General features: G+C 38.1%; 3 protein-coding genes across 6 annotated transcripts; all 3 read left to right on the top strand.

Annotated features, from left to right (window-relative positions):
• Nucleotides 1-520: 520 nt before the first annotated feature.
• Nucleotides 521-1778, top strand: LOC111787573 (S-type anion channel SLAH1-like). Its single transcript, XM_023667587.1, has 2 exons — nucleotides 521-919; nucleotides 1053-1778. The coding sequence occupies exons 1-2, from the start codon at nucleotides 521-523 to the stop codon at nucleotides 1764-1766; spliced, it is 1113 nt and encodes a 370-aa protein (XP_023523355.1). The 3' UTR covers nucleotides 1767-1778.
• A 496-nt stretch (nucleotides 1779-2274) lies between these two features.
• On the top strand, nucleotides 2275-3769 carry LOC111789424 (floral homeotic protein DEFICIENS). Its single transcript, XM_023670193.1, has 7 exons — nucleotides 2275-2593; nucleotides 2658-2724; nucleotides 2796-2857; nucleotides 2920-3019; nucleotides 3095-3136; nucleotides 3208-3252; nucleotides 3334-3769. The coding sequence occupies exons 1-7, from the start codon at nucleotides 2406-2408 to the stop codon at nucleotides 3523-3525; spliced, it is 696 nt and encodes a 231-aa protein (XP_023525961.1). The 5' UTR covers nucleotides 2275-2405; the 3' UTR covers nucleotides 3526-3769.
• Nucleotides 3770-4444: 675 nt separating this feature from the next.
• LOC111788378 lies at nucleotides 4445-12061 on the top strand. 4 transcript variants are annotated; one of them, XR_002814164.1, is made up of 9 exons: nucleotides 4445-4863; nucleotides 5498-7234; nucleotides 7338-7505; nucleotides 7598-7652; nucleotides 9166-9314; nucleotides 9770-9856; nucleotides 10027-10155; nucleotides 10643-10826; nucleotides 10967-12061. XR_002814164.1 is itself a non-coding variant. In XM_023668697.1 (8 exons), exons 1-8 carry the CDS (start codon nucleotides 4795-4797, stop codon nucleotides 10742-10744), a joined length of 2496 nt encoding a protein of 831 aa, XP_023524465.1. In that variant the 5' UTR covers nucleotides 4445-4794; the 3' UTR covers nucleotides 10745-12061. The 4 variants fall into 4 exon arrangements, 1 of the variants encoding a protein (XP_023524465.1); XR_002814163.1 differs by having other exon boundaries at nucleotides 10947-12061; XR_002814165.1 differs by having other exon boundaries at nucleotides 10643-11058; nucleotides 11135-12061.
• The last annotated feature ends 1758 nt before the right edge of the window (nucleotides 12062-13819 follow it).

The raw sequence follows: 13819 nt of genomic DNA, 5'->3' as shown, positions 1-13819 counted from the left end.
GAGGTTTATTTATTTATTATTATATTTCCATTTTGGGAGGCACATAAAAGATGTTTTGTTGGGGATTAATTAATGATTAAGCGGCGCAACTTGGACATGTGACTTTCAAACCAAGCAATTGCGTATGGATGGAGATTAGTTGGTCAAATCTAACGGGAAGTGTTTGCAAAATTCCCGGGTAATAAGCGCGTCCTGTTTTTTTTTTCTTTTCATAATAATTGTATTATCTAATTAATTAAAAAGATAAATAAAAATAATAATGGTGTTTTTTTTAAGGCCCAATTATTAATTTCCGGCCCAATTAATTCGTGGGCTTATTCCCACGAGTAATGAGCCCGATTCTTGTCATGGCCCAGAGGCCCATCCTAATTTATTTATAAAATTTTGGCGGTTAAGGACCTGTCGGTAATCTAAAAAAAGGCGGCTTAATTGAAATACTACAACTCAGAAAAACACGAAATATGCCATGAAAAAAGAAATAAAAATCTCCGGTCAAGATTCATTTGTGTTAATCGGATCCATGGAATCTCCGTCTGAAATGGAGGCACAAAAGAACGACGGCGGGCGGAGACCACCGGTTATTTCGCCGGCGTTGGAGGCAATGCTAAGGAAATTCCACGCGGGGTATTTTCGGATCGGAATGTCTATAAGCGGGCAAGCTTTGATATGGGCAATGCTGGCGGAAGAGAACCACGGTCCGATTAATCGAACGGTTCTCCTTGTTCTGTGGTCCCTCGCTTTCTTTATTCTTTTTCTTCTCTCTTTTCTTTACCTCTTGAGATGCGTCTTTCACTTCCCGTTGGTTCAGTGCGAATTTTTTCATCACGTTGGGGTTAATTACCTATTTGCCCCCTGGATTTCCTGGTTCCTTTTGCTCCAATCCATGCCCTTTCTGGACACACCAAACTTTGTCTACATGGTTCGTATTTCAGTTCATTAATTATTATTATTATTATTATTATTATTATTATAAAATACATTTCTTAAACAATTAAATTATAAGTTAATCCAAAATTTTGTTGGTTAAATATTTTTATTCATATTCTCCACAGATTTTGTGGTGGGTTTTTGCAATCCCAGTTGTGATTCTGGACGTGAAAATCTACGGGCAGTGGTTCACCGAAGGAAGGCGGTTCCTATGCATCGTTGCGAATCCGACAAGCCAGCTGTCGGTAATCGGAAATTTGGTGGGCGCTCAGGCGGCGGCCAAAATGGGATGGAAAGAGAGCGCCCTGTGTTTTTTTTCACTGGGCATCGTTCATTACTTGGTGTTGTTCGTGACACTTTATCAACGATTCTCCGGCGCGAATCGGCTGCCGTCCATGCTCCGGCCGGTGTTCTTTCTTCACATAGCAGCGCCAAGCGTGGCGAGCGTGGCATGGGAATCAATAAACGGTGGTTTTGATATGACGTCAAAAATGCTATTTTTTCTGTCACTGTTTATATTCATGGCACTAGCTTGTAGACCGTTTCTATTCAGGAGAGCAATGAAGAGATTCAATATAGCGTGGTGGGCCTTCTCCTTTCCACTCTCTGCTCTTGCTCTTGCCTCCGTTGAATACCATCGCCACATCCAAACTCTCCCTTCCAACCTTCTAATGCTTCTTCTTCTTGCCCTTTCGGTTCTCGTCGCCCTCCTCCTCTTCCTCATTACGTTGCTTAACTCCGACGTGCTCTTACTGGACGATGACACCCTTTACAATCTCCCCAGCAACCATTTGGATTCATCTCTTAAAACAACCCCAACCTCCAAAACCATCAACTGAATCTGAGCCAAAAACCCATCAAACAAATATCCTAATCAGAGTACAGAGAACCCAAATTGAGATTATTGAGTATATTTAGTGGAACATTTATTATTATAGCGTGTATGATGGATGATATTTAAGTCTATTTGACTATTTAATATTTTATAGATATCATATTTGACGCTTTATTATTATTATTATTATTATGTTTTTTTGGGCGTGGAATTCAAGGAGGGAGGGTTTTGATTGGACGTGAAAGACGTTTTTATTTATTTGAAATGACATTACTTCGGAGTTCAACAACGTTAAAGGCATTGGTCTACTACTCGTGTTACAGCCGAGCTAGCTTAGGTTACCTTGGGTGTGTGTTTGTTCACGGATTTCAACGAACAGAGAGGTGGATTGGATGAAATTATTAAGAACATGTTTGAATTTGAAGCAATGTTTTTTAGAGAGACGGAAAGTAATGGTCCCGACTCCCCATACAAAGTAAACAAAGACATTACGATGTTTATCGTAAAACCTGGAATCACTTTCACCCAATTGGACCCATTCTTTCCATTTCCGGCAATGCCCAATTCATTTCCTCTTCCTCTTCTTCCTCTTATTGCGATCAATCCTCTCCTGATTTCAAAACCCTAAGCGATTGTTACATCCATGGCGCGAGGGAAGATCCAGATCAAGCGAATCGAGAATCCTACCAACAGGCAGGTCACCTACTCGAAGCGACGCAACGGCCTCTTCAAAAAGGCCAACGAGCTCACCGTGCTCTGCGATGCCAGAGTCTCCATTATCATGTTCTCGAGTACCGGAAAACTCCATGAGTATATCAGCCCTTCCACCTCGTAAGTATCTCTCTCTCGAACCCTAATTCCTTCCTTTTCTTTCAATTCATTTCGATCCTTCCAGGACCAAGGAGCTTTTCGATCACTACCAGAAGACTTTAGGCGTCGATCTATGGATCTCTCACTTCCAGGTCTCTGATTTCCCCTTCTTTTTCTTATCTCGTGATTCGTGTATGCGTCTTACTAATTTCGCTCTGTGCAGAGAATGCAAGAGAATCTGAAGAAGCTCAAAGATGTGAATCGAAATCTCCGCAGACAAATTAGGTATTAATCGACATTTTTTGGAACAGATTTGGATTTATTTGATGATCTGAATCAATTAATAGGCAGAGGATGGGGGAATATATGAATGATCTGAGCTTTGAAGAGCTGCGTTGTTTAGAACAAGATATGGATAATGCTGTGAGGATCATTAGGGAACGCAAGGTTCGATAGACTAAATTGAATGCTTTAAAATGCATAGTTATGAGAAAAGAAATGATTTGAAACTCTGTTGAACAGTACCGGGTGATATCAAACCAGATTGAAACGCACAAGAAGAAGGTAAATTGGAATGAACTGGAGTCCTTTTTAGAAACAATGCGTTGTTTTATTCTCTACTTTTTGGTATGCAGTTGAAGAGTGTTGGAGAAATTCACAAGACTCTTCTCCAGGAGTTTGTAAGTTTGTAGTCCTTATCTTCTAAGAGCTTCATCTAATTTAATGTTATGTTGAAGATTTGTTTACGTGATTTGGTATAGGACATTGCAACAGGGGAAGAACCACACTATGGGTTGGTAGACGATGAAGGAGTAGGAGGGGACTACGATTCAATGATGAGATACTCAGGCGGCGGAGGCCCTCGCATTTTTGCACTACGGCTCCACCCCAACCATCCTAATATGCACCACGCCCACCCTTCGGATCTCACTACTTATCCGCTTCTTGAGTAGTCCAATTCCATATGTTAAGGCATTAGCCTTTTCATTTTCTTTGCTTTTGGCTCATAATTTGTGGAACCAATCACTGTGTTTCAGTAGTGACTGCACAAGCTCATGACAATAACCCATATGGGTTAGCTATCTAAGTCTTCTTTTCTCCCTTTTTCTCTTTCGTTTTTGGCTCGATTCAGCGTTTAAGTGGCACGTTTTTGTTGTTCACTGAAGAAAATGGGATTAAATGGTTTAGTTTTGTTCCTACTGAGTTTGAGTTTATGATGAAGTGATAAATGAGGCAGGGTTAATGCCATCAACTTCTTATCTTCTTATCCCTACAAATCGTTAATTAAAGTGATGATAATTAATTTATAAATAAGAAATACGGAAAGTAACTATGAGCTCATACTTAGAGTAAATAATATCATATTATTATGGATGTTTTGTGATTCTTAATATAACTAATTTTTTCGCGTTCATAAATTTTGAATGCAATTGTAACGCTAAGATATGATTTGTTCATATTAATGACATAATTTGAAGGATAATGTGTATATTCTCAAATGAAATGGACTAATACCTTCCCGAGATGGTCTCAAGGCACACACAATGAACCCTAGTCCACAATGAACCGTAGTCCTTGTAATCTTGGTTCAATCAAAATTTGATGCTATTTTTACTTAGTCCGGTAAGAATAGTTGACCTCCAATACATTAGCCCTCATTGTTTTTTTCAATTTTACATAAGATTAGGCCAATGCATACAAAATTGGTGTTTTTTTATTTTTTATTTTTTCTCTGTCTAAAAACATAGAGATTAACCTAAAAAAAAAAAAAAAAAAAAAAAAAAAAAAAAAAAAAAAAAANAAAAAAAAAAAAAAAAAGAAAGGAGTTTCTATCCTTAGAGATATGCTGCAAGTAGGGGGTGGGACCAGATATGCGCAGAGGATCGGACGACGGGCAAACAAAGTTGAGAAAACCTCAAGAAGGCAGCAGGTGACGGTCACAGAAAAGAAGGAAGTTCGCACCTCGCACGTGTCGTGTTTGCATCGGGAGTTCACAGAAATTCCATGCTATCACTACCGATTTGCCTCGCCGCGTTTGGAGAAACGCCGCTTTCCTTTCTCCCCAAATTTCCTTCTCTAGGGTTTCTCTTAAACCCGCCCGACGCCATATCCTTCGTCTTCCTTCTCTCAACCCTTCTCCCGCACACCCTCGCTGCTACGGTTAGTGCCAACATTACACTCTTTCTAAACGGGGACTGGTAAGGAATTATTGCATTACGGAGATGGGAGCACTTGCCCCTATCGCGCCTTGGAGCCCTGAAGATGATTTTCTGCTCAAGAACGCCGTCGAGGTAAACTTCTCTCCCTTCTCGTCTCAACTGCGGAGTTAAATCTCTTACGGCTGTTGTATATCGAGTACCGTTTTGCTCCTTACTGTTGAACGTTTATTTTCCTTCTCGTATACTCTGTGTGCGTGTGTGTGTGTGTGTGTGTGTGTGTGAAACCGTACTGTTCTTGTTGCGGCAAATCTGTGTAAAACTGCGGGGTATTCTCCTTGACAGTATGGTCACTATCACGCCAAGTTAAGATATGTTACTGTTGAAAGTTAAATTAAGATATGTTTGAACTTTCATTTTTAATAACTAGAAAGAATTTAATTACCTAATCTGTCTGAAGTTTTAATTCGACAATGGTTATTTAAGTATGGAACATAGGTCTATTATTTTAAAGCACTCTAAAGGAATCATATATTTTATGTTTTTCATTGTCTCGAGGCAAGGATGTAAAGGATGTAAAAGAAAAAACAGTTAAGGATTTGATTCTTGCACATTGATACATAAGTGGAGAGCCCTCTTCTTGAGCCACAGTTTAGTAGACCATTATGTGCTTCAGTTATTTTGGAATGCATTTTTATGCCCATTTGGCGTCAAGAGAACTAGTGTGCTGATGCTTTTTGAGATACATTTTAATTTTTTAATCTTCCAGGCGGGTGCTTCCTTGGAGGCCCTTGCCAAAGGTGCTGTGCAGTTTTCTCGAAGATACACAGTAAGAGAATTGCAAGAACGATGGCATTCTTTACTTTATGATCCAATTGTATCTGAAGATGCATCTATGTCCATGATTGATGTTGAGCGTTCTTCTTCCATTCTTCCATCAAAGTTCAACAAGTTTGGGAATTCAAAAGAAAATAAATGTATTGGTGGGAAGAGGAAATCTGGGAGTGTGCGGCATTGCTATTATGCTTTGCGTAAAAGAATTTGCAACGAACCCTTTAATCCTATGGGCCCGAGTTATCTTGTTGGTGATAGTGACTTTGTCACTGAAGAGCCTATGTCAGGAAATTGTATCCCTCCAACATCAGATGATTTTGGTCTTCAGAGCTCAGAGCTGGGCATCTTGCCCTGTAATTTTTCCCAAAATGCGATGAATAATGACGATACTGAGCACACTTTTCATTCTGGATGTCAACATACTGTTGAGCATTTTCCTCAGAACCTGGATAATGGACATGAGGGAATTTCTCACATTATGGTAGATAATCTGCCTTTTGCCAATGAATCTCATGCTAAGGAATTGGCTCCATCAGCTAGCTTTCCAGTCCATAACCTCTTTGAAAATGATTTGGAGGCGGGACCTTCTACGTTTGTGCAACTGAGCACTGATCAGAGAGTGATGGGCTCTGAACCAGAAGACAACGATGTCTTCAATTCTCCTGTTTCTGATTCTGGTGCATCTTTTCATAATGTGGAGTACTCATCTCCTCTTCCTGGCATGCCAATATGGAGAAATGCTTTGTCAGCCTTGCCAATTGATGTTGGCTTTGCAGATAAGGATGTGCCTACAGGAGACTCTTTTGAACTCCCTGATGATGATGGGAACAACATTCAAAATGCAAGATTAGCGGGCTATGAGGCTCACTCTAACTCAAAGTTGAAGATTGAAGTGCAGCATGATCATTTGAAAAGTCCAAATGCCACTGCTGAAGGTTGTTATTTAGTGGAACCGTCCAATTCTCTTTTGAACACGAGCAATGAGGATGAGCTGTTTTTCATGGATGTTGATGGGTTGTCGCTTTTGTTGAGTTCACCAAATGAAGTCAATCACGATCAAACAGGCAATGCAATTAATTCAGAAACAGTGTTACCAACGGATACAATGTTAGATCCCCCCTCTGCATGTTCTGGAGAGTTGTATGAAAAGGGATCCCACTGTAGCGATGGACATTTGGATTGTAGTTCAGAAGCTCATCCATCACCATCTACATCTTTGAACAGTCAATGTCCTGGAAAAATTGATGAACCTCTTTTCTGTACTTTGAACACAGAAGACCCAGAAATCCCTAGCAATGACGATGTTTTTCTACCTCCATTGTCAACAATTGCTACTATGGGATATCATTTTAATGATTGCATGGGTCCTACTTTTTCATCTATTAGTGATTTCTCTTGTAAAGAAAACTCTGGTGAAATGACTCAAAACCTTGTGCAAAGGGAGAGGAAAAATCATGATGGACGACCTCGTGTTTCAACCATATCAATGGGATTGCATTGTTTGCCTGAAAGAGGTGAAAAACATCTGATTAGTGGAGCTGGTGTTAATTTAAAATTATCCCATAGCAACTCCATACACGTGCCATCTGCAAATAAAACCAGCTCCATAAATGTAAATGACGATACCATCCTACCTGTCACTCTCATGGAAGAGAACAATGAAATTTCCCTGGTAAATCATCTTGGCCAGAATTTTAATACTCATTTAGAGAAGTCTGGCTTTGATTCTGACAATGTTAGAAGATATCCATAAAGTGCTACTTGTGGCATTTCAGGAACCAAATACATCGACTTCAGTGAAAGATCATCGATTATCACGAGAAGTGGGTGTTCAAGGTGTTTTCGGTGTAGAACAAGATGGAATGTATTCGACATCTGATCATGAAGAGTTATTTATTGATAGTGAAGATGATTTACCTCATTTTTCAGATATTGAGGCTATGGTAAGATTTTTATGATAAATAGTGAGTGTAAGATGGTTCGGTATCTATGGCTCGATAAGTCTGTTATAATATCTTTAATTTACTTCTTTCAGATACTTGATATGGACTTGGATCCAGAAGATCAAGATCTGTATCCAAGTGAAGAAGGTAACGTATAGATGTCTATTAGTTTTTAAATTGTCAATTTTCATCAACGTAATTTCTGTTTAAATCAGTTTTTAAATATGTTGCTGTCTTGCTAACTACATATCCTATTTTCCTTATCGTGTGAGGATGAACTAACAATAGATTATTATTTACCTCTGTGTTGGCGTGTGTTATGTTTAATTTGCTTTCATGGGACTTTAGAAGGTTTGATGTCATAGTATAGGTTTGAAACACTTTTGTTTTAAATCATTTATATTAGAAAGTTGAAATCAAAGTGATCCTTAGTTCTTTTTCTGGTTTAAAGTTTTCCAAATTGAAATCTTTAGATTTTGCACAGTTTGAGTGTGAATTACGTGTTGAAATCATGATATTTTAATTTTTCATTCGCATGTTATAATCAAAGTGTACATGCTATTTCTAACATTTTTAGTAAACGTCTAGAGAAAAGTTCAATTGCATTATTCCTAATTCTTTTCTCATCTGGATTAAAATAAAATAAAATAAGTCAAATAATTTCTTGTACTTTCATGATTCTTAATTGGTTGGTGCTCTGCCATCAATGGAGTGCATCATTGAGCTGTTTCACTTATCGGCTCTTAAATGCTTGGTAAGAAATGAATTTAGAAATGTATAGTATACACATGCTTGAATTAAAATTGATGGAAGCGGGCAATGTATTCTTTGCTATACCAAGTTTGCTGTCTGAGATTCAGTATAATGTGTGAACTAACTAATTTTCGGTAGAGGGGCTGTCACATGCTAGTTTCTTTGCTATTTTATGGGTGGTTTGGATTGAGAGGAACCATAGGACATTTAGAGACGTGGACCAATCTTGCGACAAGGTTTGGGAGATGGTTAGGTTTAATGCCTTCCGATGGGTGTCAATTACTAGGCCTTTTCGTAATCACGGTCTTGGCTTGATTTTCTTGGAAAAGGGGTCCACTTTCTAGCTTTTCTGAGATGTCTTTTTTGTTGGGTTTCTTTTTTATTACCCTTGTATATTTTTTCATCTTTCTCAATGAAAGCATGGTTTCATACCAACGAAAAAGAAACTATAAATTTTAACAATATGAAAAGATATTTTACTGGAAATTGATACTCTCTGTACAATCCTGCTTCCTATATATTCCAAACTTGGTATTTGTAAGAAGTAAAAGTTCCATGTTTAGTATTGCTTTTGAATCTCAAACTATAGCTGGCTTTTGACAGCTGGTAATTATTCTTAATGCATTCAACCTTGCTGTTTATCTTCTGTCAGCCGTAGTGTGTACAAGTCCCTGCATATTCGTTTCACATTACTATACCATTCTGTTGGAGATCTTACACGTTGTTGAGATCCAACTTTAGCTTTTCTTTATTTATAAATTATCAGTTCTTTCTCCCTTGAATAACATTGTATATTTTCTATTATCCTTTTTGTATGTAAATGCTTACATCATATTTTCAATATTCTTTTGGTCAAAATAATATGCCTTTGGCCATGCAATATTCTTATGTTCTTGTTTATTTGTAGTCTTAAAATATCAACATATAGACACCAGGAAGAGAATCATCAGACTGGAGCAAGGGATTAATGCTTGTATGCAAAGATCTATTGCTTCTCATGGGGCATTAGCGGTTCTGTGTGGCCGACATTCGAAGCATTACATTAAGAAATCAGAGGTACTTTATTGATTTATATTTTGAAGTAAGCCAATTTATCGATGATCACTGAACTCTTGTTTGAGGTAGTTTATGAGGTCTTGTGATGACTTCAGTTGGATCAAATTAAGATGTTTGTTTGTCACCGTCCAGGACATTGATAAGTGTATTGAGTCTTAGATTGGTTTCCTTTGGCATTTTGTTCTCTTTTGACTTCCCTTCCCTGTGCTTCATTTTCCTGCTTCCCTTCCATGCCTGAGCCTTTCAATTCCCTACTAAATGATTATCTTAAAGTCGTAGATGGACATATTCACTGATAAGGATGTAGTTGAGTTCATTATGATAGCTTCGATGGTGATGTAGATTGTTTAGCCACTAGTTAAATTCACTGAAGCAACCAAAGAACGCACTGCCGAGTGGATTTGTTCTAAAGGAAAATAATCTGGCTTGGCTTATTAAGCATCATTTATATGCAGGTTCTATTGGGTAGAGCAACTGCAGAATTCATTGTAGACATTGACTTGGGAAGTGAGGGAAGCGGTAACAAAATATCTCGACGGCAGGTAGAGTTGATTCAATCTTTTTTTCCAAATTGTATCCATATCGAGAATGTGATTGTGAGAGTTTTGTCTACCTTTGTAGCTGGGTACAAATATTCTCTTGTTATATTTATCTTCTGTTCATATAGTGTGTCCTTATGGAAATGGATGAATCTTGACTATTCTCTTTTCAGGCAATTATAAAAATAGATCAGGATGGATTTTTCTCCCTGAAGAATCTTGGCAAGTGCTCAATCTCCATAAATAACAAGGATGTGGCCCCTGGTCACTGCCTGCGACTTAATTCTGGTTGCTTGATTGAGGTATGTTTCTCTTGTTACTAGAACGGAACAATGCTCAATGTTTCTGGTTAGTTTTTCTGGAAAATGATCCCCATCTCTTCATTTGCTTCCCCTGTGGAATTGATCACTTTAATATTACTGACAATGTTCAGGAGTGTGCCTTGTAAGATTTACTGGTGGCAAGAAGTATTGTTGTTGTTGTTCCGTGATTTTCTTTGGCTCCCGCATCTTTTATTTTATGATTGACATTATTAACATGACCTTACGTATATAAGAAAAACACGTACACTTTCCCATGGATTACTTATTGAAACCTAGACATTGTGCTTAAAATTATGTTTAGAAGATACAGCAGTTTCATATTTTATCTGTTAATTACTATTCTTCATGGGGCTGTAGCCTTAGAATGGTTGGAACTCTGGATTTTTGGACGTGATCATGTTGCATTGTACGTCTATGCTCAAGAATTTGAATGTTTTACCGTTTTCATCTGTGTGAGCATTTGCAGATTAGGGGAATGGCATTTATATTTGAGTCAAACCCAGTTCGTATGAAGCAGTATGTGGATAACGTAGGCAAGACATCTCACAAACAGGAGTATCAATCATAATGATAGATGGCAACGTAGCTGGCATGGACTGTTGTACAGTCGGAAGGTGCTCATGTTTCTGCACTTTCTTCTGGTTCTTTAGGTATGCTGTCTTAAGTTGTTATCTAGCATGCGATTAGAAATGTAAATTCTATTAGTTTCAGTAATTCCAGTAGTTATTTCGTATATTGCTTTGTGATTCAACGTTTTACTTCTCAATGAGGTTTCATTGGATTGCTAAAGATGGGAAACAATAGCAACAACACGTTTATGGAAAGATTATTTCGAGAAGTAACATCAGCGAGGAGTTGTCCAACCAAATTGCGAAGATATAGGTAAATTTGTACTCGTTATCTACCCAACCCAGCCACGCATTCTGGTTACTCCCTGAGACATCCAAGTGGGTTTTAGGCATCCCACAAGTTTCTTCACCATATGATGCTTCTCATCTTTGCACTTTGGAGCCCCACCAACTGAAGTTGCTATCTTTTTGGGATATAGCTTCAGGTCAAAATGAAGGTAATGATCCCTGAAATCGAATCTGGGCTCCTTGCTCTGCCCATCCCTAGTAACCAGCTTGGCCAATTCCATACCTATCTAGAAAGTGTAACAATTTGGCTTGGGTCGAAAGGGATACCTTCAAAGGAGGTCTTTTCTGCTGTGCTAGCATTAACTCTTACATTATTTAACAATATCGTGTATATATGGAACTTACAATTACAAGAAACTGATCATAACCTTTGCTGACAAGTTGTGTGAGCTCTGTTGATAATCTTCAATGCAATCTATTGCGAATATCTTGTAATAAAAGGCCTTGCCTTCTCAAAATGTGCCTCTAACCCATTGAACAGCCTAGGTGATGTATTTGTAGAGGGAGTTGAGGTTGCAACATTTGACAGCCAATTTAATCTAGAGGCGTAGTCAGAGTGAAGGATATCTGACAAATTCAATACAAAAGAAACTGCAGGTTCGGACAATCTAATCACGATTTCAACTCAGGACAGCTACAAAACGAGGCAGTGGCTGATGTCTGATGTCTGATGTCTGATGTCTGATGTGTTGGATTGGAGGGACTCACCGACCTGTCCAAACTGATAAAAGCCTTATCCATCTGATTCTGAACTGAAATCGTGAATTTATTGCAATACTTTGTTGTTGTCGAGAAAGGGGATGAATCTTCTTGGTACCTGCGCTGTCTCGATTTTCTGCTCTTCCAAGTTGGTAGCCACTTATTTTGATTTGTCATTCTCTTACTACTGACATTTTATCAATTAGTTTATATCATCTCTATATGTAAGAAATTATTGAATGAATAGAAGATATAAGTTGTTAGGAATATATTATAATTGTGGTTAGGGTGACGGTTCTCGATCCTTAGAGTGGGTCCTCCTGGAGTTTGTAGGCAGATCTAAACGATCTTGTCTGGACAAAGAGATGAATGGCCATGTAATAATAGTGCTGTCTCCATGAATTATTCACTCCAACTCTTAAGGAACTTTTTTCAACCATTCTTAGTAATACAATAAAGATGAATTCAGGGGCTATTTAAAAATTGTATATCAAGAGTAGTAAATACTAGTTTTACCTCTTGCAACTCAAATTTATCCAACCCCAAACTTCATCCAGACCATCTCTATAACTGACACTCAAAAGTCAAAACAAATTGACATGATTGTAATGGTCCTTGCAAGTGTAATAAAAGTGAGAATGGTGAATGGATATGAAAGTTGAAGATGGCAATGGGGGAGAGATAGCAGCAGCCTTGCTTGCATTATGGGTTACCATACCCCTCCTTGCCTTCTGTCTTTACTTTTAGTTTACACTTCCCTTTCAGTTTTCAGTGCCCCTTCCTTCTCTCTCCCCCCCACCAATTTCATCAAACCTCTATCTAACTACGCATTTCCACCCTTTTGATTATTGTTGTTATTCCACTTTTACAACAATCTCATACATTTGCTCTGCATTTACTTCAGATTTAGGATCTTACCCTCTTGTCTATCCTATAATAAAAGATCATATAAAGTTAGCTGACAACGACTCATACCATTAAAATGAGTAGCATTTTTGAAACCTAAAAGATCATTATTTATAACTATATTTTTGGTTAACTAATGATGAAATGAGTTAGAATTATAGGTTTGTTGATATGGTAGCGTGGTGGGAAGATATTGATAAGGGTTTGGCATAAAGGATGTAGATGGAGCTTTAATGGTCATTCATTGTGTGACATTTATTCATTCTTTTCATTTTATTTTCGAGGGTATCATAACTATTCATTTATTGCACCCAATAGCAACCCCTACATCCCTATATGCTTTATTCCCCAAATTCATATGGGATACGAAACCCTACATTAGTTGGAGAGAGGAGGGAAGCTCGGAAGTGAAAGCCTAGAGAGAACAATATCTGCTAGCAGTGGGCTTGAATTGTTACAAGTGGTATCAAAACCAGTCACCGAGTGGTATGTCAGCAAAGACGCTGGGCCCATAAGGATGTGGATTGTGATAGAGGTGAACAAAACCTTCCTTATAAGGGTAGCGGACGTGTTATAGAACCTTGAGGAAGAAACCCGTAAGAGAGAGTTTGAAGATGACAATATCTACTAGTAGTGGACTTTGAGGAACGAACAATACGGGTGTGGAAACCTCTTCATAACAGACGTGTTTACCATTTTAAAACTTTGAGGCGTGATAGATACAGCCGTGAATTTATGATATCATTTTATAACCATCGTTTACAATTAATGGTCATAAGAACTCAAGACCATCCTCACATGAACATATTTAAACCAATTTTAAAAGGTGGAAGTCAATGTTGTTGAAAAGAAAATGTGAAAGGTTTAAAGGCCACCAGGATGGCCGTGGTGGTCCCGGCCGGCAGGGCGCGTGGAAAGCACTTCCCGGCAAAAGCGGTTTTGAGGATTTTAAATAAATAGATTCGGTAGGTATGGGGAGCTTAAAAATCCCATCTTTTTTTCATATGGGCTTTCCAGTTAAGGTATGGTATTTCATCCACTTTTTTCCAACTTCAACTCATTTTTATTTAAATAAATTCTCTAATTTTAATATTTTGTCTTCTTTTAGATTTTAAACTATA

This window comes from Cucurbita pepo, chromosome LG02 (genome assembly GCF_002806865.2).
Source record: "Cucurbita pepo subsp. pepo cultivar mu-cu-16 chromosome LG02, ASM280686v2, whole genome shotgun sequence".
Taxonomy (NCBI): domain Eukaryota; kingdom Viridiplantae; phylum Streptophyta; class Magnoliopsida; order Cucurbitales; family Cucurbitaceae; genus Cucurbita; species Cucurbita pepo.
Note: the sequence above shows the minus strand (reverse complement) of the source record. Positions and strands in the feature narration are given on the sequence as shown.

What these genes read in the sequence shown, in the direction of transcription:
- LOC111787573 (XM_023667587.1), top strand. Translation starts at nt 521, where the DNA reads ATGGAATCTCCGTCTGAAATGGAGGCACAAAAGAACGACGGCGGGCGG. An exon ending in CACCAAACTTTGTCTACATG is followed by an intron (nt 920 to 1,052) that starts GTTCGTATTTCA and finishes TATTCTCCACAG; the next exon opens with ATTTTGTGGTGGGTTTTTGC.
- LOC111788378 (XM_023668697.1), top strand. Translation starts at nt 4,795, where the DNA reads ATGGGAGCACTTGCCCCTATCGCGCCTTGGAGCCCTGAAGATGATTTT. An exon ending in TGCTCAAGAACGCCGTCGAG is followed by an intron (nt 4,864 to 5,497) that starts GTAAACTTCTCT and finishes TTAATCTTCCAG; the next exon opens with GCGGGTGCTTCCTTGGAGGC. An exon ending in AGAACAATGAAATTTCCCTG is followed by an intron (nt 7,235 to 7,337) that starts GTAAATCATCTT and finishes GTGGCATTTCAG; the next exon opens with GAACCAAATACATCGACTTC.
- LOC111789424 (XM_023670193.1), top strand. Translation starts at nt 2,406, where the DNA reads ATGGCGCGAGGGAAGATCCAGATCAAGCGAATCGAGAATCCTACCAAC. An exon ending in TATATCAGCCCTTCCACCTC is followed by an intron (nt 2,594 to 2,657) that starts GTAAGTATCTCT and finishes CGATCCTTCCAG; the next exon opens with GACCAAGGAGCTTTTCGATC. An exon ending in TATGGATCTCTCACTTCCAG is followed by an intron (nt 2,725 to 2,795) that starts GTCTCTGATTTC and finishes CGCTCTGTGCAG; the next exon opens with AGAATGCAAGAGAATCTGAA.